This window comes from Bombina bombina, chromosome 3, assembly GCF_027579735.1.
Source record: "Bombina bombina isolate aBomBom1 chromosome 3, aBomBom1.pri, whole genome shotgun sequence".
Lineage (NCBI taxonomy): Eukaryota > Metazoa > Chordata > Amphibia > Anura > Bombinatoridae > Bombina > Bombina bombina.
In genome coordinates, this window is record NC_069501.1 from 42,530,814 (window position 1) to 42,556,425 (window position 25,612).

The window sequence follows — 25,612 nt, forward strand, 5'->3', positions numbered from 1 at the left end:
TGGGTTTAGTGGCCCTTTAAGATGGGAAAAAACACCCCCAGGTACAGACTGAGTAGAGCCACTGGGCACTGCTTGTGTGACTACTAGAGACGGAGGAGAAAGCTGAGGCATGTCTAGGGCAACAAAATCCTAAGAGGCAAAGGGCTCAGAAGAGTTAAATACATTTTTGAGTAATGTCAGAATCATTTTTTTGACTGCAACATATTTGCTAGACAAGTGGAACAAAATCACTTGGGCTTCTAAACAATATAAGCATTTGTCAAAATTGATAGATAAATCTTTGTCCTTTCCATTGTTTAAATACCCCTCTCTTATGGGTAAACCCACAGATTCTCAGAAAGGTTAAAAAAAACACAGTACAATTAAATCTGGAGTAGTAGATTAAAAACAGTCAAATTTAATCAGCTTGCAACTTTCACTAGTTAAGAGAGAATCACTATTCTGCAGGAGACAACCAAAACAGCACCTCTATACTGACAGCCGTTGCTGGAGTAAACTCATCACCTACTGCTAAGATCACCAGAGTCGCTAAGTAGCCAGAACCTCCTTAGCTCACTCCGATATGGACTCTCCACTGACAAAACCCTTTGAGAGATACAGAGAGCACCACTGCTGAAACCACTTCAGGCAAGGAGATGCGTGTTCGTCACGTCACCACATCAGAAAAGTTAATGCAACACAGGAAGGAAAAGAGTGCCAAAAATGCTGCGCTAAAACAAAACTGTCCTTCATTAAAGAGATAAACACATTGATCTGCTAAATTCATAAGGTCCCTTCACAAGTTAAATACCTCATACATGTCCCTGACAGCCTCAGTCCCAAAAACATTATATTGTGAATAAAAACATAATTTATGCTTACCTGATAAATTTATTTCTCTTGTAGTGTATCCAGTCCACGGATCATCCATTACTTGTGGGATATTCTCCTTCCCAACAGGAAGTTGCAAGAGGATCACCCACAGCAGAGCTGCTATATAGCTCCTCCCCTCACTGCCATATCCAGTCATTCGACCGAAACAAGCAGAGAAAGGAGAAACCATAGGGTGCAGTGGTGACTGTAGTTTAATTAAAATTTAGACCTGCCTGAAAAGGACAGGGCGGGCCGTGGACTGGATACACTACAAGAGAAATAAATTTATCAGGTAAGCATAAATTATGTTTTCTCTTGTTAAGTGTATCCAGTCCACGGATCATCCATTACTTGTGGGATACCAATACCAAAGCTAAAGTACACGGATGATGGGAGGGACAAGGCAGGAAATTAAACGGAAGGAACCACTGCCTGTAGAACCTTTCTCCCAAAAACAGCCTCCGAAGAAGCAAAAGTATCAAATTTGGAAAATTTGGAAAAAGTATGAAGGGAAGACCAAGTTGCAGCCTTGCAAATCTGTTCAACAGAGGCCTCATTTTTAAAGGCCCATGTGGAAGCCACAGCTCTAGTAGAATGAGCTGTAATCCTTTCTGGAGGCTGCTGTCCAGCAGTGTCATAGGCTAAACGGATTATACTCCGAAGCCAAAAAGAAAGAGAGGTTGCCGAGGTCTTGTGACCTCTCCTCTGTCCAGAGTAAACAACAAACAGGTTAGATGTTTGGCGAAAATCTTTAGTAGCCTGTAAGTAAAACTTCAAGGCATGGACTACGTCTAGATTATGCAAAAGACGTTCCTTCTTTGAAGAAGGATTAGGACATAATGATGGAACAACAATCTCTTGATTCATATTCTTGTTAGAAACCACCTTAGGTAAAAACCCAGGTTTTGTACGCAGAACAACTTTATCTGAATGAAAGATCAGATAAGGAGAATCACAATGTAAGGCAGATAACTCCGAGACTCTTCGAGCCGAGGAAATAGCCATCAGAAAAAGAACTTTCCATGAAAGAAGTTTGATATCAATAGAATGAATGGGTTCAAACGGAACCCCTTGAAGAACTTTAAGAACCAAGTTTAAGCTCCATGGAGGAGCAACAGGTTTAAACACAGGCTTAATTCTAACTAAAGCCTGACAAAATGCCTGAACGTCTGGAACTTCTGCCAGACGCTTGTGTAAAAGAATAGACAGAGCAGAAATCTGTCCCTTTAAAGAATTAGCTGATAATCCTTTGTCCAAACCCTCTTGGAGGAAGGACAATATCCTAGGAATCCTAACCCTACTCCATGAGTAATTCTTGGATTCACACCAATGAAGATATTTACGCCATATCTTGTAGTAAATTTTCCTGGTGACAGGCTTTCGTGCCTGTATTAAGGTATCAATTACTGACTCGGAAAAGCCACGCTTTGATAGGATCAAGCGTTCAATCTCCATGCAGTCAGTCTCAGAGAAAGTAGATTCGGATGATTGAAAGGACCTTGTATTAGAAGGTCTTGTCTCAGAGGCAGAGTCCATGGTGGAAAGGATGACATGTCCACTAGGTCTGCATACCAGGTCCTGCGTGGCCACGCAGGCGCTATCAATATCACTGATGCTCTTTCCTGTTTGATTTTGGCAATCAGACGAGGGAGCAGAGGAAACGGTGGAAACACATAAGCCAGGTTGAAGAACCAAGGCGCTGCTAGAGCATCTATCAGTGCCGCTTCTGGGTCCCTGGACCTGGATCCGTAACAAGGAAGCTTGGCGTTCTGGCGAGACGCCATGAGATCCAATTCTGGTTTGCCCCAATGGAGAACCAATTGAGCAAACACCTCCGGATGGAGTTCCCATTCCCCCGGATGAAAAGTCTGACGACTTAGAAAATCCGCCTCCCAGTTCTCTACACCTGGGATATGGATCGCTGACAGGTGGCAAGAGTGAGTCTCTGCCCAGCGAATTATCTTGGAGACTTCTGACATCGCTAGGGAACTCCTGGTTCCCCCTTGATGGTTGATGTAAGCCACAGTCGTGATGTTGACCGACTGAAATCTGATGAACCTCAGTGTTGCTAGCTGAGGCCAAGCCAGAAGAGCATTGAATATTGCTCTTAACTCCAGAATATTTATTGGGAGGAGTTTCTCCTCCTGAGTCCATGAACCCTGAGCCTTCAGGGAGTTCCAGACTGCACCCCAACCTAGAAGGCTGGCATCTGTTGTTACAATTGTCCAATCTGGTCTGCGAAAGGTCATACCCTTGGACAGATGGGCCCGAGATAACCACCAGAGAAGAGAATCTCTGGTTTCCTGATCCAGATTTAGTAGAGGGGACAAATCTATGTAATCCCCATTCCACTGACTGAGCATGCATAATTGCAGCGGTCTGAGATGCAGGCGCGCGAATGGCACTATGTCCATCGCCGCTACCATTAAGCCGATTACTTCCATGCACTGAGCCACCGTGGGGCGCGGAATGGAATGAAGAACACGGCAAGCATTTAGAAGTTTTGATAACCTGGACTCCGTCAGGTAAATTTTCATTTCTACAGAATCTATTAGAGTCCCTAGGAAGGAAACCCTTGTGAGAGGAGATAGAGAACTCTTTTCTTCGTTCACTTTCCACCCATGCGACCTCAGGAATGCCAGAACTATCTCTGTATGAGATTTGGCAATTTGAAAGCTTGAAGCCTGTATCAGGATATCGTCCAGGTAAGGAGCCACCGCTATGCCTCGCGGTCTTAGGACCGCCAGAAGTGAGCCCAGAACCTTTGTAAAAATTCTTGGGGCTGTAGCCAACCCGAATGGAAGAGCTACAAATTGGTAATGCCTGTCTAGAAAGGCAAACCTCAGGAACTGATGATGATTCTTGTGAATCGGAATGTGAAAGTAGGCATCCTTTAAGTCCACAGTGGTCATGTACTGACCCTCTTGGATCATGGGTAAAATGGTTCGAATAGTTTCCATCTTGAATGATGGAACTCTGAGGAATTTGTTTAGGATCTGTAAATCCAAAATTGGTCTGAAGGTTCCCTCTTTTTTGGGAACCACAAACAGATTTGAATAAAACCCCTGTTCTTGTTCCGTCCGCGGAACTGGATGGATCACTCCCATTACAAGGAGATCTTGTACGCAGCTTAGGAATGCCTCGTTCTTTATCTGGTTTGCAGATAATCTTGAAAGGTGAAATCTCCCTTGTGGAGGAGAAGCTTTGAAGTCCAGAAGATATCCCTGAGATATGATCTCCAGCGCCCAGGGATCCTGAACATCTCTTGCCCACGCCTGGGCGAAGAGAGAGAGTCTGCCCCCTACTAGATCCGTTGTCGGATAGGGGCCGCTCCTTCATGCTGTCTTAGAGGCAGCAGCAGGCTTTCTGGCCTGCTTGCCCTTGTTCCAGGACTAGTTAGGTTTCCAGGCCTGCTTGGATTGAGCAAAAGTTCCCTCTTGTTTTGAAGCAGAGGAAGTTGATGCTGCACCTGCCTTGAAATTTTGAAAGGCACGAAAATTAGACTGTTTGGCCTTTGATTTGGCCCTGTCCTGAGGAAGGGTATGACCCTTACTTCCAGTAATGTCAGCAATAATTTCTTTCAAACCAGGCCAGAATAAGGTCTGCCCCTTGAAAGGAATGTTGAGTAATTTAGACTTTGAAGTCACATCAGCTGACCAGGATTTAAGCCATAGCGCCCTATGCGCCTGGATGGTGAATCCGGAATTCTTAGCCGTTAGTTTAGTCAAATGAACAATGGCATCAGAAACAAATGAGTTAGCTAGCTTAAGAGTTCTAAGCTTGTCAACAATTTCAGTCAATGGAGCTGTATGGATGGCCTCTTCCAGGGCCTCAAACCAGAATGCCGCCGCAGCAGTGACAGGCGCAATGCATGTAAAATAAAACCTTTTCTTAAGGTAACCCTCTAATTTTTTATCCATTGGATATGAAAAAGCACAACTGTCCTCAACCGGGATAGTGGTACGCTTTGCTAAAGTAGAAACTGCTCCCTCCACCTTAGGGACAGTCTGCCATAAGTCCCGTGTAGTGGCATCTATTGGAAACATCTTTCTAAATATAGGAGGTGGGGAAAAGGGCACACCGGGCCTATCCCACTCCTTACTAATAATTTCTGTAAGCCTTTTAGGTATTGGAAAAACATCAGTACTCACCGGCACTGCTTAGTATTTATCCAGCCTACACAATTTCTCTGGCACTGCAATTGTGTCACAGTCATTCAGAGCAGCTAATACCTCCCCAAGCAATACACGGAGGTTCTCAAGCTTAAATTTAAAATTAGAAATCTCTGAATCAGGTCTCCCCAATTCAGAGACGTCACCCACAGACTGAAGCTCTCCGTCCTCAGGTTCTGCATATTGTGACGCAGTATCAGACATGGCTCTTACAGCATCTACGCGCTCTCTATCTCGTCTAACCCCAGAGCTATCGCGCTTGCCTCTCAATTCAGGCAATCTGGATAATACCTCTGACAGGGTATTATTCATGATTGCAGCCATGTCCTGCAAAGTAATCGCTATGGGCGTCCCTGATGTACTTGGCGCCATATTAGCGTGCGTCCCTTGAGCGGGAGGCGAAGGGTCCGACACGTTGGGAGAGTTAGTCGGCATAACTTCCCCCTCGACAGACCCCTCTGGTGACAATTCTTTTATAGATAAAGACTGATCTTTACTGTTTAAGGTGAAATCAATACATTTAGTACACATTTTCCTATGGGGCTCCACCATGGCTTTTAAACATAATGAACAAGTATCCTCTGTTTCAGACATGTTTGTACAGACAAGCAATGAGACTAGCAAGCTTGGAAAACACTTTAAAGCAAGTTAACAAGCAATATAAAAAAACGTTACTGTGCCTTTAAGAGAAACAAATTTTGACAAAATTTGAAATAAGTGAAAAAAGGCAGTTACACTAACAAAATTTTTACAGTGTATGTAACAAGTCAGCAGAGCATTGCACCCATTTGCAAATGGATGATTAACCCCTTAATAACAAAAACAGAATAATAAATGACAAAAACGTTTTTTAAACACAGTCACAACAACTGCCACAGTCTACTGTGATTGTTACCCTCCTCAAACACGACTTTGAAGCCTTTTGAGCCCTTCAGAGATGTCCTGTATCATGCAGAGGGAAGCTGAATGTCTCTGTCAGTATTTTTAGCTGCACAGAAAAGAACTAAAATAGGCCCTTCCCACTCATATTGCAACAGTGGAAAGCCTGTTTCTAGGCAAAAATCAAACCAGCCATGTGGAAAAAAAATTAGGCCCCAATAAGTTTTGTCACCAAACATATATAAAAACGATTAACATGCCAGCAAACGTTTTATATTACACTTCTATAAGAGTATGTATCTCTGTTAATAAGCCTGATACCAGTCGCTATCACTGCATTTAAGGCTAAACTTACATTAATCCGGTATCAGCAGCATTTTTCTAGCAAATTCCATCCCTAGAAATATATTAACTGCACATACCTTATTGCAGGAAAACCTGCACGCCATTCCCTCTCTGAAGTTACCTCACTCCTCAGAATATGTGAGAACAGCCATGGATCTTAGTTACTTCTGCTAAGATCATAGAAAATGCAGGCAGATTCTTCTTCTAAATACTGCCTGAGATAAACAGTACACTCCGGTACCATTTAAAAATAACAAACTGGGGGCGGAGCTAACCGTCAAGCTGGAGAGACGTTCTTGAAAAGAGCTCTCTCTTACTTTTGCATTTTAGGCATAAATAAGGAGTTTTTTTTATGTAGATATCAGTTTGTCTCTCATAGGCTCAACTTATAATCTACTTATTGAAGGCTGATAAGTGTGTTTTCAGTGCTTCCAGCATTTGGGCGAAGAGGAACCTGTATGCTCTGAATCGGCACTGATCGGATACCGGGGAACTACATTGCAATACCAGGAGGTAATCCCAACTAGCTGCTTGACATCCACTACTGGGCTCCGGACTGATTGTCAGCTGTCCCCTTGATTGTGCACCACTGCTGCCCGGAGGGTCGGGGCTCCGCTCCGGAGCAGCAGCTTATTACCGCATATAAGACTGTGAGAAGACATCGGAGCCAACTGTCAGCCGCAAAAAAAATCAACCACTTTTTGACTCCTACCTTTTCTCTTGTGAGGAAGCTTGCTTCGGATGACAGGCTGGTTCCGGACGGGACTTGTGTAGGCCTTTGTAGGAGACCGGAGAGCTGTGCTGCGCCACTTACCTTTTGGCGCGAACCCTCGCCATCTTGCGGCCTAACCCGTTGCAGGACCAGTAGATCCCAGGCGGAGTGAACCGGTGCCGATCCACAGCTAGCAGCCAGTGAGGAGGGTAAGAACCTACCACAAGTCGCACCACACTCTCGCACTCACCTGATGCTGGGCTAAGAATACAGAACAGTGTAATACTAATAAGTGCCCTATATGCAGCAAGATTATCCCAGTTTGTAACGGTCCCTGCTCTGGCTATCTAATCATTTCGATCTAGAAGTGGGACACTTGCCTCTCAGAATTAGCTTTGTGCAAAACATCAGATCTGTTGGGAAAAAACCTATCCCCATTCAGCACACATTCCACGATCTGAAGAAGAGACAAAAGGGAGGTGAGAAATCACAGTATTACCCTCACTAACACCTATATCAAAGCTCTGCTGATCCTGGGCTGGTGACAAGAGGAGACTTATTTTGCACCATTTATCCTGCACATAGTAATAAAATTACAGACTTAGCTGAATAGTCTACAGAATATAAATGCAGGTATAACTGCTTTGGTTCAGAACTAGCCAGGGCACCTGTTCTCTACATAAACCTACTGAACATTCAGACTGTCTGAAGCACAAATACAGAAATCCATTGTAGCCCTCCCTAACAGCTATATTAATGTGCACCTGGTGCTAGTTTTACAGTAAAAGGACATTTATCCTAATCCATTCATTCTGCATACAGTCATAGCTTTGCCAGCTAAGGGAATTGAAGGAACACAAACAGCATCCATAACAGGGCTATTAGTAGAGCTTAATGAGGTGGATCTGAAGTAAAGAGACATAATTGTACAGAACTGCTGCCGGCAATAAGAATTGCAGTAAATATAAAGACAGAGAGGTGAAGCATTACCATTATAAAATCTGTTAGCACATGATACCGAACACCACTGAATACAATTGTGCATTGCTGGCCTCTATCCCCTTCATTTCCTGCTGAACGCTGTGTCAGTAGGTCATACCCCATTACCCCTGCCCGTCTTCGTCCAGTGGGGACAACTGCCCTGGGGTATAGAGGCTGGTGAAATTACTTAACTTCCAATCTGCGGGATGGTGGAATGCATTGTGACCCATCTACATAGGAAAAAGCCACTGGGAGATGTAATGAGTTAAAGATGTAAAGATGTGTTTTTGAAGTGGTCCAACAATCTCACACTGCTCAAGACAAATTACCACAAATATATATGGAACAGTGCTCCTCTCACCTTACACTACTCTTCCCTCATAGCATTACATAAGTACACTGCCTGAGCACATGGGATGAAGAAAGTGAGGCAGCATTATTAATATATGGAATAACGCCCCTACTTATGTAGAGGGGGAGGGTTTTGGAGAGCAGTCCCAGAATCACAACCTTTAGTAAATCAAATTGAGTCAAAGGGACTTGGCTCTTGATATCTTCTGACTCTGCAAGATTATCTAGACTGTCTGCCTGACCCAGGTAGGGACGAGACCGAGAGAGATATTCATTATGTCAACCAGGAAAGGGAACAAGACGGATAAAGGGATGAAGAGCACATCTATGGAGACATTCTTCAAAACGCCCAGAGTCCATAAAGTTAAAGATCTTCTTTTAAATGAAGTGGAGGAGGATCCTGAATCTGAAAATGAGGGAGAACCTGAAGACATGACTCCTGTGACCAAGGCAGATCTAAATGCCCTGGTATCCAAACAGGATATTGCGACCAATTTCGATAAACTCTGGGAAAAGATGGATAACTTTCAAGAGACGATTACCAACAGTCTTACTGATATCAAAACTGAAATCTCTGAACTGGGCAACCGGGTGGACTCATTGGAAACAGCAACTGATGAAATGAGTGAAGAAGTAGCTGAAGCATCCCAAACATTAACAAGCCAACAAAAAATGATAATGGAGCTGGAAGAGAAAATTGAGGAGCAGAAGAACCAATATCCGCCTCAAAGGGGTCCCTGAGACAATTGGAACAGAAGACCTGCACGACTATCTCCAGCAACTATTTAGGGCAATACTGGGAGCATCAGTTGACTCTGAAGTTCAAATAGAAAGAGCCCATAGGGCCCTTAGGGCTAAGCCCAAACCAGATCAACCCCCGAGAGATGTTATACTTAAGCTCCTGAGATACCCCGATAGAGAAAAAATATTGTCAGCTGCAAGACACAACCCCACGTTTAAATTCCAAGGCAATGTTATTCAGTTTTTTCAAGATCTATGCATCAAGACCCTACAAAGAAGATACACCCTCCGACCACTCACCCTCCTCCTCAGGAAACACCACATTCCATACAGATGGGGTTTCCCCTTTGCTTTACATGTAGTGAGAAATGGCAGAACTGCCACGATCAAGACCACAGCGGAAATACCTGATATTTGCACATTTTTGGAGCTGGACCCACCAGAAATTACAGAAGGGGAAGCAACAACAAGCTCTCTGGAACTCTCTCACTCTCAGGCAAAGCCTCAGAGACCGAGATGGAAAAAAGTTACTAAAAAGAAAACTAAGACTTGAAAATTAGATATAATGAGGACAGCACCCACTTGAAAGATTTTTACTTTCCTGCTGTAAATTTATAAGGCATAGGCAAAGATCATTAACCCCATGACAAAGAGAGGGGTTGAGAGGACACTAGGCCTAAGAGACTGTTGTATGTTCATTAACGCTTATAAGATGTTTCATATTGTGGTTTTTGTTGTGACCATGTACAAAACACACACTGTGGTGGTGTTGGCAAAAGATGACCAGCACACTGTTATATTATAATATGTTTTTAGTTATATTAATGTTTATGTTTTTGTTCTTTGGAGTCACGGGATGCCCCACACGTACGCAGAGCTCATCAATCATAGGTGAATCGCTAAGAGGTTGGGAGAGGTCTCATCAGAGGGAGAACAAGGTACCCTTAGAATACCCAACTACTGGTAAGAAAAGAGTAGTGCACAATTATATGCTTAAGAATGTCATTAGCTAGAATAACACTGCTCTCGCATAATGCGAGAGGTCTTAACACCGACATAAAAAGAAGGACTGCACTGACTAATTATAGACGACTACACTCCACCATTCCCAAATACTGGGCTAGAGACTTTCCACAACAATTCCACTCTACGATAGATTCTAAAAAAAGGGGAGTCTCTATTCTTATACATTCCTCTATACCTTTCACACACAAAGAAACTATAGCAGACAGAGATGGCAGATACCTCCTGGTGTCAGGTCAAGTGGGGGGAACAGACATAGTCTTCTGCAATGTGTACGCCCCAAATGAACAACAAGACAAATATTTTCAAAATATATCTCATCTACTAACTGACTGGTCTAGGACACGTATAGTCTTAGCAGGAGACTTTAACATAGATATACAATCACTGATGAAACACACAGCCAACCTGCAATCTAAAATGAAGAATAGACAGAAAGGGGTAGCTAAGAACATAGGGGGGATGCTTGAGCAGCATACGCTGCAGGACACTTGGCAAGTACTTAATGGGGATGCTAGAGACACCACATTCTACTCATCAGCACACAACAGTTACTCGAAGATAGATTATGTGTATACGAGTCAGATACTGCAACCGATATTACAACATATAGATATTCTTCCGTGTGTATGGTCAGACCATTCAATTACTAAACTATGTCTAGGGGACCTATTGGACCCAAAGAGAACAAAATCATGGACTTATGATCCGTCTTGTATTAAAAATCCGCTCGTAAAAGATAAAATTCTTAAGGATCTAGAGAAATATTGGCAGATTAATGAAGATACCACGAGTAACCCTATCATACCATGGGCGGCACATAAAGCAGTGATTAGAGGTATATTAATTAAAGAAAAGACAGCAGCCAGGAGACAGCACACCCTACTCCTGAAACAATTATACTCGGAGATTACTTCACTAGAGAGGGCACATAGAATAACTAAATCCCAAGCCACATTGACGCAATTGCAGAACACTAAAAATAAGCTACAAACCATACTAAATGAACAATCCGTCAAAGCGGCACACAGACTGAAAACAAACTACTTTATCTTCTCAAATAAACCTGATAGATATCTAGCGAAAAAAATTAGGGACAATTATCAGGCGTTATCAATACCGAGCATACAGAACTCAAAGGGACGCATGACATCCCACCCACAGGAAATTGTTGACACATTTGCTCACTTTTATAGCGACTTGTATGATGGGACTAAAGTGCAACACTGCCCTCTGACGGAAAAAGTATTTGATTCTTTTTTACATAAAGCAGACCTGAAACCAATTTCTGAGGAAGATAGGGAGGCCCTGAACGCTAAAATTACACCTGAGGAGGTACGAGCTGCTATTAAAGATCTTAAACCTAGCAAAGCCCCAGGTCCAGATGGATTCCCAGGGGAATATTATAAAGCTTTTAGAGATATACTACTGCCGCACTTGGTGGTATTTGCCAACCACATTATGGAAGGGGGAGAAATACCTATAGAACTGCTTCAGGCTAGGATAGTGGTGATCCCAAAACAGGGAAAGGACCCCCATTTTTGCGCTAATTATAGACCGATTTCCCTTATCAACCAGGACCTTAAGATAGTTACTAAAATACTAGCTAATAGACTGAAACACATCCTGCCCTCAATCATACACCCTGATCAAGTTGGATTTATCAAGGACAGGGAGGCCCCCGACAATATACGTAGAATGGTATCGGTTATTGACTTTCTTCGGGACAGGGGGATGCCTTCTCTGAACCTATCTTTGGATGCGGAGAAGGCATTCGACCGAGTTGACTGGAAATATATGTTGAGAGTGCTGTCACTAATGGGTTTTGAGGGACGGTTTATGAAAGCTATTGAGGGATTATACTCGACACCCACGGCCCAGGTCAGAGCAATCGGACACCAGTCTGAGACTATACATATACTTAATGGTACACGACAGGGATGCCCTTTATCACCCTTAATCTTTGCGCTATGCATAGAACCCTTAGCTGCATATATACGCAATTGTCCTGATATCTGGGGACTGGAAGTAGGGAAGATACATCATAAAATTACCTTATTCGCAGACGATGTGTTGCTCACCATTACGAAACCACTCATCTCGTTGCCACACGTATATCACGCCATACAATTATTCTCCCAGATATCGGGGTATAAAATTAACGCAGACAAGTGCGAAGCACTCCCCCTATCGCTACCCAAACATACCATGAAGGCAATTGAATCAAATTTTGACTTCAAATGGGTATTAGACGGGCTCAAATACCTAGGGATAAAGCTGACTACTCACTCTTCTAAATTGTACGCTGCAAATTATTTTCCCCTTTACAAAGCAATTAGGTCAGACATAGGAAGGTGGAGGAAAATGGGATTCTCCTGGTATGGAAGGCTGTCTGCTGTCAAGATGACGATTCTACCCAGAATCCTCTATCTGTTCAGGGTCCTCCCAATTAAAGTTATTAGTTCAGACTTAGAGAATCTCCAAAAAGACATACACAGATTTCTGAGGGATAATAAACACCCGAGGATCCCACACCAAATCCTGACAAGACATAGACAATTGGGGGGGGGGGGGGTGGGAGCTCCTAATTTGCATGATTATTATACAGCAGCTAGACTAGCGCAAAACTCAATACTTGGGAGAAGACAAAAAGATGTTCTCTGGCCTGCCTTGGAGGCTGCTATGGGGGGAATGGAGGGACCCGAGGATATTCTCTGGGGTAACATAAAGAATAAGGACTCAGAGATCTATCATAATAAATCCACAAAATTGGCCAAACAACAATGGACCAAGATACAGCGGATAGGGAAACTGATGCCTAGACAAACCCTGATAATACCACTAAAATACTTGATAAATGAAGAGTTTATATACCATATCAAAAAATGGGAAAATAAAGGCTTATACAGGGTGGCAGATATATATTCACAAGGTAAATTACTGACCTTCACACAGCTTAGACAGAAGCTAGAACCTATTCAGATACACTGGTTCCTCTACTTGCAGATCACATCAGCTATACAAACATATATCAGTAGGGCCACAATACACAGTCAAAGAACGACTCTCGAAAAACAAAATTTATGCTTACCTGATAAATTCATTTCTCCTGTAGTGTGGTCAGTCCACGGGTCATCATTACTTCTGGGATATTATCTCCTCCCCTACAGGAAGTGCAAGAGGATTCACCCAGCAGAGCTGCTATATAGCTCCTCCCCTCTACGTCACCTCCAGTCATTCGACCAAAGGACCAACGAGAAAGGAGAAGCCCAAGGGTGTAGTGGTGACTGGAGTATAATCCAAAAAAATTTTTTAGCCTGCCATAAAAAACAGGGCGGGCCGTGGACTGACCACACTACAGGAGAAATGAATTTATCAGGTAAGCATAAATTATGTTTTCTCCTGTTAAGTGTGGTCAGTCCACGGGTCATCATTACTTCTGGGATACCAATACCAAAGCAAAAGTACACGGATGACGGGAGGGACAGGCAGGCTCTTTATACGGAGGGAACCACTGCCTGAAGAACCTTTCTCCCAAAAACAGCCTCCGAAGAAGCAAAAGTGTCAAATTTGTAAAATTTGGAAAAAGTATGAAGAGAAGACCAAGTTGCAGCCTTGCAAATCTGTTCAACAGAAGCCTCATTCTTAAAGGCCCAAGTGGAAGCCACAGCTCTAGTAGAATGAGCTGTAATTCTTTCAGGAGGCTGCTGTCCAGCAGTCTCATAGGCTAATCGTATCATGCTACGAAGCCAGAAAGAGAGAGAGGTAGCCGAAGCTTTTTGACCTCTCCTCTGACCAGAATAAACGACAAACAGGGAAGACGTTTGACGAAAATCGTTGCCTGTAGATAAATTTTCAGGGCACGGACTACATCTAGATTGTGTAGCAGACGTTCCTTCTTCGAGGAAGGATTAGGACACAAAGATGGAACAACAATTTCTTGATTGATATTCCTGTTAGTGACCACCTTAGGTAGGAACCCAGGTTTAGTACGCAGAACTACCTTGTCAGAATGAAAAATCAGATAAGGAGAATCACAATGTAAGGCAGATAACTCAGAGACTCTTCGAGCTGAGGAAATAGCCATTAAAAACAGAACTTTCCAAGATAACAACTTGATATCAATGGAATGAAGGGGTTCAAACGGAACACCCTGTAAAACATTAAGAACTAAGTTCAAACTCCATGGCGGAGCAACAGTTTTAAACACAGGCTTGATCCTAGCTAAAGCCTGACAAAAAGCTTGAACGTCCGGAACTTCTGACAGACGTTTGTGTAAAAGAATGGACAGAGCTGAAATCTGTCCCTTTAAAGAACTAGCGGATAACCCCTTTTCTAAACCTTCTTGTAGAAAAGACAATATCCTTGGAATCCTAACCTTACTCCATGAGTAACTCTTGGATTCGCACCAATATAAGTATTTACGCCATATTTTATGGTAAATCCTTCTGGTAACAGGCTTCCTAGCCTGTATTAAGGTATCAATAACTGGCTCAGAAAACCCACGTTTTGATAAAATCAAGCGTTCAATTTCCAAGCAGTCAGCTTCAGAGAAGTTAGATTTTGATGTTTGAATGGACCCTGGATCAGAAGGTCCTGTCTCAGAGGTAGAGACCAAGGCGGACAGGATGACATGTCCACTAGATCTGCATACCAAGTCCTGCGTGGCCATGCAGGTGCTATTAGAATCACTGATGCTCTCTCCTGTTTGATTCTGGCAATCAATCGAGGAAGCATCGGGAAGGGTGGAAACACATAAGCCATCCCGAAGGTCCAAGGTGCTGTCAAAGCATCTATCAAAACCGCTCCCGGATCCCTGGATCTGGACCCGTAGCGAGGAAGCTTGGCGTTCTGACGAGACGCCATGAGATCTATCTCTGGTTTGCCCCAACGTCGAAGTATCTGGGCAAAGACCTCCGGATGAAGTTCCCACTCCCCCGGATGAAAAGTCTGACGACTTAAGAAATCCGCCTCCCAGTTCTCCACTCCCGGGATGTGGATTGCAGACAGGTGGCAAGAGTGAGACTCTGCCCAGTGAATTATCTTTGATACTTCCATCATTGCTAGGGAGCTTCTTGTCCCTCCCTGATGGTTGATGTAAGCTACAGTCGTGATGTTGTCCGACTGAATCCTGATGAACCCCCGAGTTGTTAACTGGGGCCAAGCCAGAAGGGCATTGAGAACTGCTCTCAATTCCAGAATGTTTATTGGAAGGAGACTCTCCTCCTGATTCCATAGTCCCTGAGCCTTCAGAGAATTCCAGACAGCGCCCCAACCTAGTAGGCTGGCGTCTGTTGTTACAATTGTCCAGTCCGGCCTGCTGAATGGCATCCCCCTGGACAGGTGTGGCCGATAAAGCCACCATAAAAGAGAATTTCTGGTCTCTTGATTCAGATTCAGAGTGGGGGACAAATCTGAGTAATCCCCATTCCACTGACTTAGCATGCACAATTGCAGCGGTCTGAGATGTAGGCGTGCAAAAGGTACTATGTCCATTGCCGCTACCATTAAGCCGATCACCTCCATGCATTGAGCTACTGACGGGTGTTGAATGGAATGAAGGACACGGCATGCATTTTGAAGCTTTGTTAACCTGTCTTCTGTCAGGTAAATCTTCATTTCTACAGAATCTATAAGAGTCCCCAAGAAGGGAACTCTTGTGAGTGGAAAGAGAGAACTCTTCTTTTCGTTCACCTTCCATCCATGCGACCTTAGAAATGCCAGTACTAACTCTGTATGAGACTTGGCAGTTTGAAAGCTTGAAGCTTGTATCAGAATGTCGTCTAGGTACGGAGCTACCGAAATTCCTTGCGGTCTTAGTACCGCCAGAAGAGTACCCAGAACCTTTGTGAAGATTCTTGGAGCCGTAGCCAATCCGAATGGAAGAGCTACAAACTGGTAATGCCTGTCTAGAAAGGCAAACCTTAGATACCGGTAATGATTTCTGTGAATCGGTATGTGAAGGTAAGCATCCTTTAAATCCACTGTGGTCATGTACTGACCCTCTTGGATCATGGGCAAAATTGTTCGAACAGTTTCCATCTTGAACGATGGAACTCTTAGGAATTTGTTTAGGATCTTTAAATCCAAGATTGGCCTGAAAGTTCCCTCTTTTTTGGGAACTACAAACAGATTTGAGTAAAACCCTTGTCCTTGTTCCGACCGCGGAACTGGATGGATCACTCCCATTAATAAAAGATCTTGTACGCAGCGTAGGAACGCTTCTTTCTTTATTTGGTTTGTTGACAACCTTGACAGATGAAATCTCCCTCTTGGGGGAGAGGATTTGAAGTCCAGAAGGTATCCCTGAGATATGATCTCTAACGCCCAGGGATCCTGAACATCTCTTGCCCAAGCCTGGGCGAAGAGAGAAAGTCTGCCCCCTACTAGATCCGTTCCCGGATCGGGGGCCCTCGATTCATGCTGTCTTAGGGGCAGCAGCAGGTTTCCTGGCCTGCTTGCCCTTGTTCCAGGACTGGTTAGGTTTCCAGCCTTGTCTGTAGCGAGCAACAGCTCCTTCCTGTTTTGGTGCAGAGGAGGTTGATGCCGTTCCTGCTTTGAAATTACAAAAGGAACGAAAATTAGACTGTCTAGCCCTAGGTTTGGCTTTGTCCTGAGGCAGGGCATGGCCTTTACCTCCTGTAATGTCAGCGATAATCTCTTTCAACCCGGGCCCGAATAAGGTTTGCCCTTTGAAAGGTATATTAAGCAATTTAGATTTAGAAGTAACATCAGCTGACCAGGATTTTAGCCACAGTGCTCTGCGTGCCTGAATGGCAAATCCGGAATTCTTAGCCGTAAGTTTAGTTAAATGTACTACGGCATCTGAAATAAATGAGTTAGCTAACTTAAGGGCTTTAAGTTTGTGTGTAATCTCATCTAGTGTAGATGATTGAAGTGTCTATTCCAGAGACTCAAACCAAAATGCTGCTGCAGCCGTGACAGGCGCAATACATGCAAGAGGTTGCAATATAAAACCTTGTTGAACAAACATTTTCTTAAGGTAACCCTCTAATTTTTTATCCATTGGATCTGAAAAAGCACAGCTATCCTCCACCGGGATAGTGGTACGCTTAGCTAAAGTAGAAACTGCTCCCTCCACCTTAGGGACCGTTTGCCATAAGTCCCGTGTGGTGGCGTCTATTGGAAACATTTTTCTAAATATCGGAGGAGGTGAGAACGGCACACCGGGCCTATCCCACTCCTTAGTAACAATTTCAGTAAGTCTCTTAGGTATAGGAAAAACATCAGTACTCGCCGGTACCGCAAAATATTTATCCAACCTACACATTTTCTCTGGTATTGCAACTGTGTTACAATCATTCAGAGCTGCTAACACCTCCCCTAGTAATACACGGAGGTTTTCCAGCTTAAATTTAAAATTTGAAATATCTGAATCCAGTCTGTTTGGATCAGAACCGTCATCCACAGAATGAAGTTCTCCGTCCTCATGTTCTGCCACCTGTGACGCAGTGTCTGACATGGCCCTAATATTATCAGCGCACTCTGTTCTCACCCCAGAGTGATCACGCTTGCCTCTAAGTTCTGGTAATTTAGCCAAAACTTCAGTCATAACAGTAGCCATATCCTGTAATGTGATTTGAAATGGCCGCCCAGATGTACTCGGCGCTACAATATCACGCACCTCCCGAGCGGGAGATGCAGGTACTGACACGTGAGGCGAGTTAGTCGGCATAACTCTCCCCTCGTTGTTAGGTGAAATATGTTCAGTTTGTACAGATTGACTTTTATTTAAAGTAACATCAATACAATTAGTACATAAATTTCTATTGGGCTCCACTTTGGCATTAGCACATATAGCACATGTATCTTCCTCTGAATCAGACATGTTTAACACACTAGCAATAAACTAGCAACTTGGAAATGCTTTTCAAGTAATTTACAATAATATGAAAATGAACTGTGCCTATAAGAAGCACAGAAAAAATTATGACAGTTGAAAATAAATAAGTTATAGCATCAAATCTTTGTAAAAAATACACAATTTTAGCAAAGGATTGTTCCCATTAGCAAAGGATAACTAACCCTGACAGCAGAAAAAATACACAAATAAACGTTTTTTATCACAGTCAACTACAATCTTCACAGCTCTGCTGTGAATGATTACCTCCCTCAAAACAAGTTTTGGAGATCCCTGAGTTCTGTAGAGATGAACCGGATCATGCAGGAAGAAAATGAACCTCTGACTGAGTTTTTTGATGCGTAGTAAAAGCGCCAAAAATGGCCCCTCCCCCTCACACATAACAGTGAGAGAGATCAGAAAACTGCTTTAATTTAAACAAAACTATTGCCAAGTGGAAAAAATAGTGCCCAAAACATTTTTTCACCCAGTACCTCAGAGAAATAAACGATTTTACATGCCAGCAAAAAAACGTTTAACCTCAATAAATTAATTGTTATTTAAAACCTATTGCAAGTCCCTGCAAATTAGGTTAAGTCTATGCATACAGTATAAATCCAGTGAAGTACCATTCCCCAGAATACTGAAGTGTGAAATATATACATGACAGCCTGATACCAGCTACATCTACTGCATTTAAGGCTGAGTTTACATTATAACGGTATGGCAGGATTTTCTCATCAATTCCATGTCAGAAAATAATAAACTGCTACATACCTCTTTGCAGATTAATCTGCCCGCTGTCCCCTGATCTGAAGTTTACCTCTCCTCAGATGGCCGAGAAACAGCAATATGATCTTAACTACTCCGGCTAAAATCATAGAAAAACTCAGGTAGATTCTTCTTCAAATTCTACCAGAGAATAAATAACACACTCCGGTGCTATAATAAAATAACAAACTTTTGATTGAAGGTAATAAACTAATTAAAATCACCACAGTCCTCTCACACATCCTATCTATTCGTTGGGTGCAAGAGAATGACTGGAGGTGACGTAGAGGGGAGGAGCTATATAGCAGCTCTGCTGGGTGAATCCTCTTGCACTTCCTGTAGGGGAGGAGATAATATCCCAGAAGTAATGATGACCCGTGGACTGACCACACTTAACAGGAGAAATTTATGTTTAGCAATCAACAGACCCAAGAAAGCAATATCTAGATTATACATATCACTACAGGAAACTAAATACACGACTAAATCTACATTGCTACTAAATTGGGAGGAAGATATTGCAAGAGAGCATACGATTGACGACTGGAATGATATATTTCATTACGCTAGTAAGGGCCTCATTAGTGCAGACCTCAGAGAGAATGTACTGAAGACAACCTTTAGATGGTACTTAACACCAATGAAAACATCTCATATGACATTAGGAAACTCTAGATACTGTTATAGGGGATGTAAAGTTAGGGGATCATATCTTCACATGTGGTGGGATTGCCCTAGAGTCCAAAACATTTGGAGGAAATTGTCTTTAATGCTCAGCACCCTGTTAAGCGAAAGGATCTCTCTTACACCAGCTCAGGCGCTGTTGCATGAGACACTTCCGAGACTAAACCCACATATAAACACTTTCATTCGAATCCTATGTACCACCACAAGAATAGCTATAGCTAAATATTGGAAAAATGAGGCGCCAACATGGGCAGAGGTCCTCAACAGAATACAGATGGTTTATTCGATGTACGAGACAGCAGCATTTATTCAAGACACAGGGCCTACATTCCAGAAGATCTGGTTTTACTGGATAATCAGGAAAGGTGAGGGGACAGGGTAGAGGAGAAAGGCGAGAATTTCTTGGAGGCAGACAGCTGCTGATTTGACATAGGAGACTACCCAACAAAAGGAAAATTGATGAGAGAGCTACTAATAGCCATATAAATAGGTACTAGGTTGGGGGGCACCCGTGACTCCATTAGTTTGATTTGTTGTAATACAGGAGTTATTGAATTGTGTTTATTTGTTCTATTTAGATAAATGATATTACTGAAATTATAAGAATATTACCCCCCAAGATTATATACTTCCAATATGAACTACAATAGCCAAGGACATATAAAAGAAGTAATTGAGGGAAAAATATGAAAATGAGAGAAACCTCCATAGGCTTTGAGATAGACTGCAGCAAAGGTAGTAGATTAGATTGACTGTTGATATTTTATGAACAAATGATTAAGGCCAAAGTTAGAAAGTTTCAATGGCAAACCTGCTCAAGGAATGGTCCCTAGGCGAGTACTACGAGATCTTTAGAATACAACTATGAGTAAGGTACTAGCTACTCTGCTGCTGAAAGCTCTTTATATTCTTTTTTATGAATCTTATGCTTTTTCTTTTGTCTTTCTCATTGTATGTCACATGTAATGTATCAGATGTATATGGAGGAGGTTTGTGGTTTAATAAAAAATATTTTATCTAAAAATAACAAACTTTTGATTGAAGTTAAAAAACTAACTATAATACACCACTCTCCTCTTACTACGTCCATGTTTGTTGAGAGTTGCAAGAGAATGACTGGATATGGCAGTGAGGGGAGGAGCTATATAGCAGCTCTACTGTGGGTGATCCTCTTGCAACTTCCTGTTGGGAAGGAGAATATCCCACAAGTAATGGATGATCCGTGGACTGGATATACTTAACAAGAGAAAATATAGTTTCCCACAACAGTGCCCTGCATAAACTGCCCAAATCAAATTCCCACAATGAAGAGATTTATATTCAATGTCCACAGACTCCATTGTCCTTGAAGTGAGGTATTAACCCCTAATGTGCTTGAGCTTTCGCACCAAAGAAGAAAAAAAAGCACTTACCTTTGAGCTTCAGCTGTGGGGCAGGAGCAGAATCCCAGGTCTGACAGATCCAGAAGACTTCTGACAGGGACCTAGAGAAAGGGAAAAGCAGAGTAACCAACCATGGTTTTCCATATGGGGGTTAGCATAAATTGTTGGAGGAGAAACAAGGACTACCCTGCTGACCTCCAACAGCTAAGAGCTACCAAAACTCTTACTCAAGAGGATTACATGGACACAGCATTACCCCAAATCCTTGCTTGCAGGGAAATCTACCCATCAAAGGATAAAAATGGAATTTTCTTCAGAGCACCATCTTTGCACACCTCCTAGATATACGAAGGCAAAGAATGACTGGGGATTATGGGAAGTGGGAGGAATATTTAAAGCTTTGCTGGGGAATTCATTGCCTCCTCCTGGTGGCAAGGAGTTGAATTCCCACTAGTAAATGAATGGATTTGTGGACTCTCCATGCAATTAGAAAGAAATCCCTTTAACAATCGAGGGTGAACATTTTCACAATACGTTAACTCCATGTTTGCTGCAATAGCTTTTCAATGACTAATCCCACATACCACATTAATATCCCTTTGGTAACAATGTCATACTCTGACAACACAGTGTTACCACTCCTGTGAGCCAATCAGTATCATTATTTGCATATATCCACCAATCACTGATCATGGCCCGTTTAAGAAGAACTCTGCAGTGCTCTTGCTTCTTAGCAAGGGAGATTTGTATGATAGAATGTTCAATCAAAGCAGAGCATATCATTTTATACTATATCCCTTTAACAGTAGAATTTTAGAAGGAAACCAAAACTGTCATATTATTGCCTCAACAATTATGCTGCCATATGATATTCTGGCCCTATTAAAGGTCACCACAACATTATTGGTGAAAAGCTTCTTATAATAGGTGGAGAAAAGTTATGTTATACCCTTGGATGTCAGAGAAAATTGATACCTAAACACAAGTGTTTACCCATTAGCCATCACCTAATCCCAAACCTAATCCATAAACCTAACAAGTCCCACCAGCTTTACTGGTGGTGATACAACATTATCACAGCTGTGTAGGAGACAATATTCCAACAGGGACATAAGGGTGACATCTGTTTGCCAGATACCAGTAAAACCATCAGGAGACTTACTTGAGCGATGTCATCAGGGCTGGTTAGTGAGAAGCTGTGCCCGGCCAGCTGGTAAGCCTGAGCCTCGATCTCATTGAGCTTGGCTTGCATGATGTTTTTCTGCATCTCACACTCCTCTGTGTCAAACCCAATGCCATTCAGCTCCAGCAACGCTAGGCAGTATTGAGTGGGCATCTCAACCTTGCGAAACACGTCTAAAGAAGGCAAAAATATATTGATGCATATTGTCTCATTTACATGTAGAATACCACATCATCAATTAACAGATTCCAAATTGCTCATCAGAATCCTTTCTGCAGAATTAAGTTTTTTGAAGCAAACAATGTGCATTAAATCAAAACATGGATGACAATTTGGGAAACAAAGCAATACAGTTTAATTAAATGTTATGTGAACTCTATTCCCATGGTGAGACTTACCCAACAGATGCTCCTCCTCCAGCAAGGTGTTAAGTTTAGTAATGACACTGAAGACCAGGACAGACTCAAGAGTTGCTCTGAAACGCCCTGACTGATCACTGTTGACTCGGAGACCCAAGCTCTGCACACCTTGACCAGTGCCCACACCATCCAGCATTGGCAACTCGTGTGGTATAAAGTTTGTAACCATGTTGTGAAGGGTTCTCTCCTTAGAACCTGGATCTAGTAACCAGCAAGCCACCTACAAATGAGGACATAAACCCTCTTAATAGACACACACAAAAACCATGCATCTAAATAAAACGTGAAACGGCTTCATTTTATACTACAGTCATATGTACTTGTTGTCTTGGCGTCCGATAAAGAATCGCACCCATAAATCACATGTGCATCAAACTATCTTTGCCCCACCTTTTTACAAATAAACTCTCCAGCAAGCAGACGGAGACCATTTCTAAAAGTGATTTGACACAGAGTTTTGTAGCCAAGATAATTTTGCATGATTTTTTGAAAGCAAATCTAGACATTACAGCTGCCTGTAAAGTAACATGCACACAAAGTTTAAAAGTTTGCATAATCACCAGTCACCATTCCAATAGTATCCTCCCTTACCGGCAGCTCCTCCTCTCGAGTCCAGATAACATAAGACCTGATCGGAGAAAGCCCAACCCCGTAGGGCCTGCAAGCAGTGAAAAGGAAAAAAAGGAGAATGGCCCCGTTCTGGACTTCATTCAGCTTCTGTCGGTCAGCATTTGAAAAAGGCACAGGCTAGGCTGTCTGGTTAAAAGGTATTCCCTATTATTCACAATAAAAGCATTAGCACACACACCTCTATGTATATGTGTATAAATATAAAAAAGGTTTTTAATGTAAATGTATATTTTTAGATCTAAAATATTGGAAAAAGTTTGTACCAATAGATATGCTGGAAAAACAGAATTTATGCTTACCTGATAAATTACTTTCTCCAACGGTGTGTCCGGTCCACGGCGTCATCCTTACTTGTGGGATATTCTCTTCCCCAACAGGAAATGGCAAAGAGTCCCAGCAAAGCTGGTCACATGATCCCTCCTAGGCTCCGCCCACCCCAGTCATTCGACCGACGGACAGGAGGAAATATATATAGGAGAAACCATATGATACCGTGGTGACTGTAGTTAGAGAAAATAATTCATCAGACCTGATTAAAAAACCAGGGCGGGCCGTGGACCGGACACACCGTTGGAGAAAGTAATTTATCAGGTAAGCATAAATTCTGTTTTCTCCAACATTGGTGTGTCCGGTCCACGGCGTCATCCTTACTTGTGGGAACCAATACCAAAGCTTTAGGACACGGATGAAGGGAGGGAGCAAATCAGGTCACCTAAACGGAAGGAACCACAGCTTGCAAAACCTTTCTCCCAAAAATAGCCTCCGAAGAAGCAAAAGTATCAAATTTGTAAAATTTGGCAAAGTGTACAGTGAAGACCAAGTCGCTGCCTTACATATCTGGTCAACAGAAGCCTCGTTCTTGAAGGCCCATGTGGAAGCCACAGCCCTAGTGGAGTGAGCTGTGATTCTTTCAGGAGGCTGCCGTCCGGCAGTCTCATAAGCCAATCGGATGATGCTTGTAAGCCAAAAGGAAAGAGAGGTAGAAGTCGCCTTTTGACCTCTCCTTTTACCAGAATAAACAACAAACAAGGAAGATGTTTGTCTGAAATCTTTGGTAGCCTCTAAATAGAACTGTAGAGCACGGACAACGTCCAAATTGTGTAACAAACGTTCCTTCTTTGAAACTGGATTCGGACACAAAGAAGGTACAACTATCTCCTGGTTAATATTTTTGTTAGAAACAACTTTAGGAAGAAAACCAGGCTTAGTACGCAAAACCACCTTATCTGCATGGAACACCAGATAAGGAGAACACTGCAGAGCAGATAATTCTGAAACTCTTCTAGCAGAAGAAATTGCAACCAAAAACAAAACTTTCCAAGATAGTAACTTAATATCTATGGAATGTAAGGGTTCAAACGGAACCCCTTGAAGAACTGAAAGAACTAAATTGAGACTCCAGGGAGGAGTCAAAGGTCTGTAAACAGGCTTGATCCTAACCAGAGCCTGAACAAATGCTTGAACATCTGGCACAGCTGCCAGTCTTTTGTGTAGTAAGACAGATAAAGCAGAGATCTGTCCCTTTAGAGAACTTGCAGATAATCCTTTCTCCAAACCTTCTTGAAGAAAGGAGAGAATCTTAGAAATTTTTATCTTATTCCATGGGAATCCTTTGGATTCACACCAACAGATATATTTTTTCCATATTTTATGGTAAATGTTTCTAGTTACAGGTTTTCTGGCCTGAACCAGAGTATCTATCACCGAATCTGAAAACCCACGCTTTGATAGAATCAAGCGTTCAATCTCCAAGCCGTCAGTTGGAGGGATACCAGATTTGGGTGTTCGAATGGACCTTGAACAAGAAGGTCCTGTCTCAAAGGTAGCTTCCATGGTGGAGCCGATGACATATTCACCAGGTCTGCATACCAAGTCCTGCGTGGCCACGCAGGAGCTATCAAGATCACCGAGGCCCTCTCCTGATTGATCCTGGCTACCAGCCTGGGAATGAGAGGAAACGGTGGGAATACGTAAGCTAGGTTGAAAGTCCAAGGAGCTACTAGTGCATCTACTAGAGTCGCCTTGGGATCCCTGGATCTGGACCCGTAGCAAGGAACCTTGAAGTTCTGACGAGACGCCATCAGATCCATGTCTGGAATGCCCCATAATTGAGTTATTTGGGCAAAGATTTCCGGATGGAGTTCCCACTCCCCCGGATGAAAAGTCTGACGACTCAGAAAATCCGCTTCCCAACTTTCCACTCCTGGGATGTGGATCACAGACAAGTGGCAGGAGTGATCCTCCGCCCATTGAATTATTTTGGTCACTTCTTTCATCGCCAAGGAACTCTTTGTTCCCCCTTGATGATTGATATACGCAACAGTCGTCATGTTGTCTGATTGGAACCTTATGAATTTGGCCTTTGCTAGTTGAGGCCAAGCTCTGAGAGCATTGAATATCGCTCTCAGTTCCAGAATGTTTATCGGGAGAAGAGACTCTTCCCGAGACCATAGACCCTGAGCTTTCAGGGATTCCCAGACCGCACCCCAGCCCACTAGACTGGCGTCGGTCGTGACAATGACCCACTCTGGCCTGCGGAAGCTCATTCCCTGGGACAGATGGTCCAGGGTCAGCCACCAACGGAGTGAATCTCTGGTCTTTTGATCTACTTGAATCATTGGAG

The 25,612-nt window shown here is 42.9% G+C and overlaps 1 protein-coding gene across 1 annotated transcript in view; it reads right to left on the bottom strand.

Moving 5' to 3' along the window:
• POLQ (DNA polymerase theta) overlaps positions 1-25,612 on the bottom strand; it is a 444,612-nt gene that overhangs the window by 208,699 nt on the left and 210,301 nt on the right. The window contains exons 19-20 of the mRNA XM_053705140.1: positions 22,339-22,579; positions 21,920-22,113 (exon numbers count right to left, since the gene is read on the bottom strand). Of these exons, the coding sequence (XP_053561115.1) occupies positions 21,920-22,113; positions 22,339-22,579 (435 nt within the window). The remainder of the gene's footprint in view (positions 1-21,919; positions 22,114-22,338; positions 22,580-25,612) is intronic.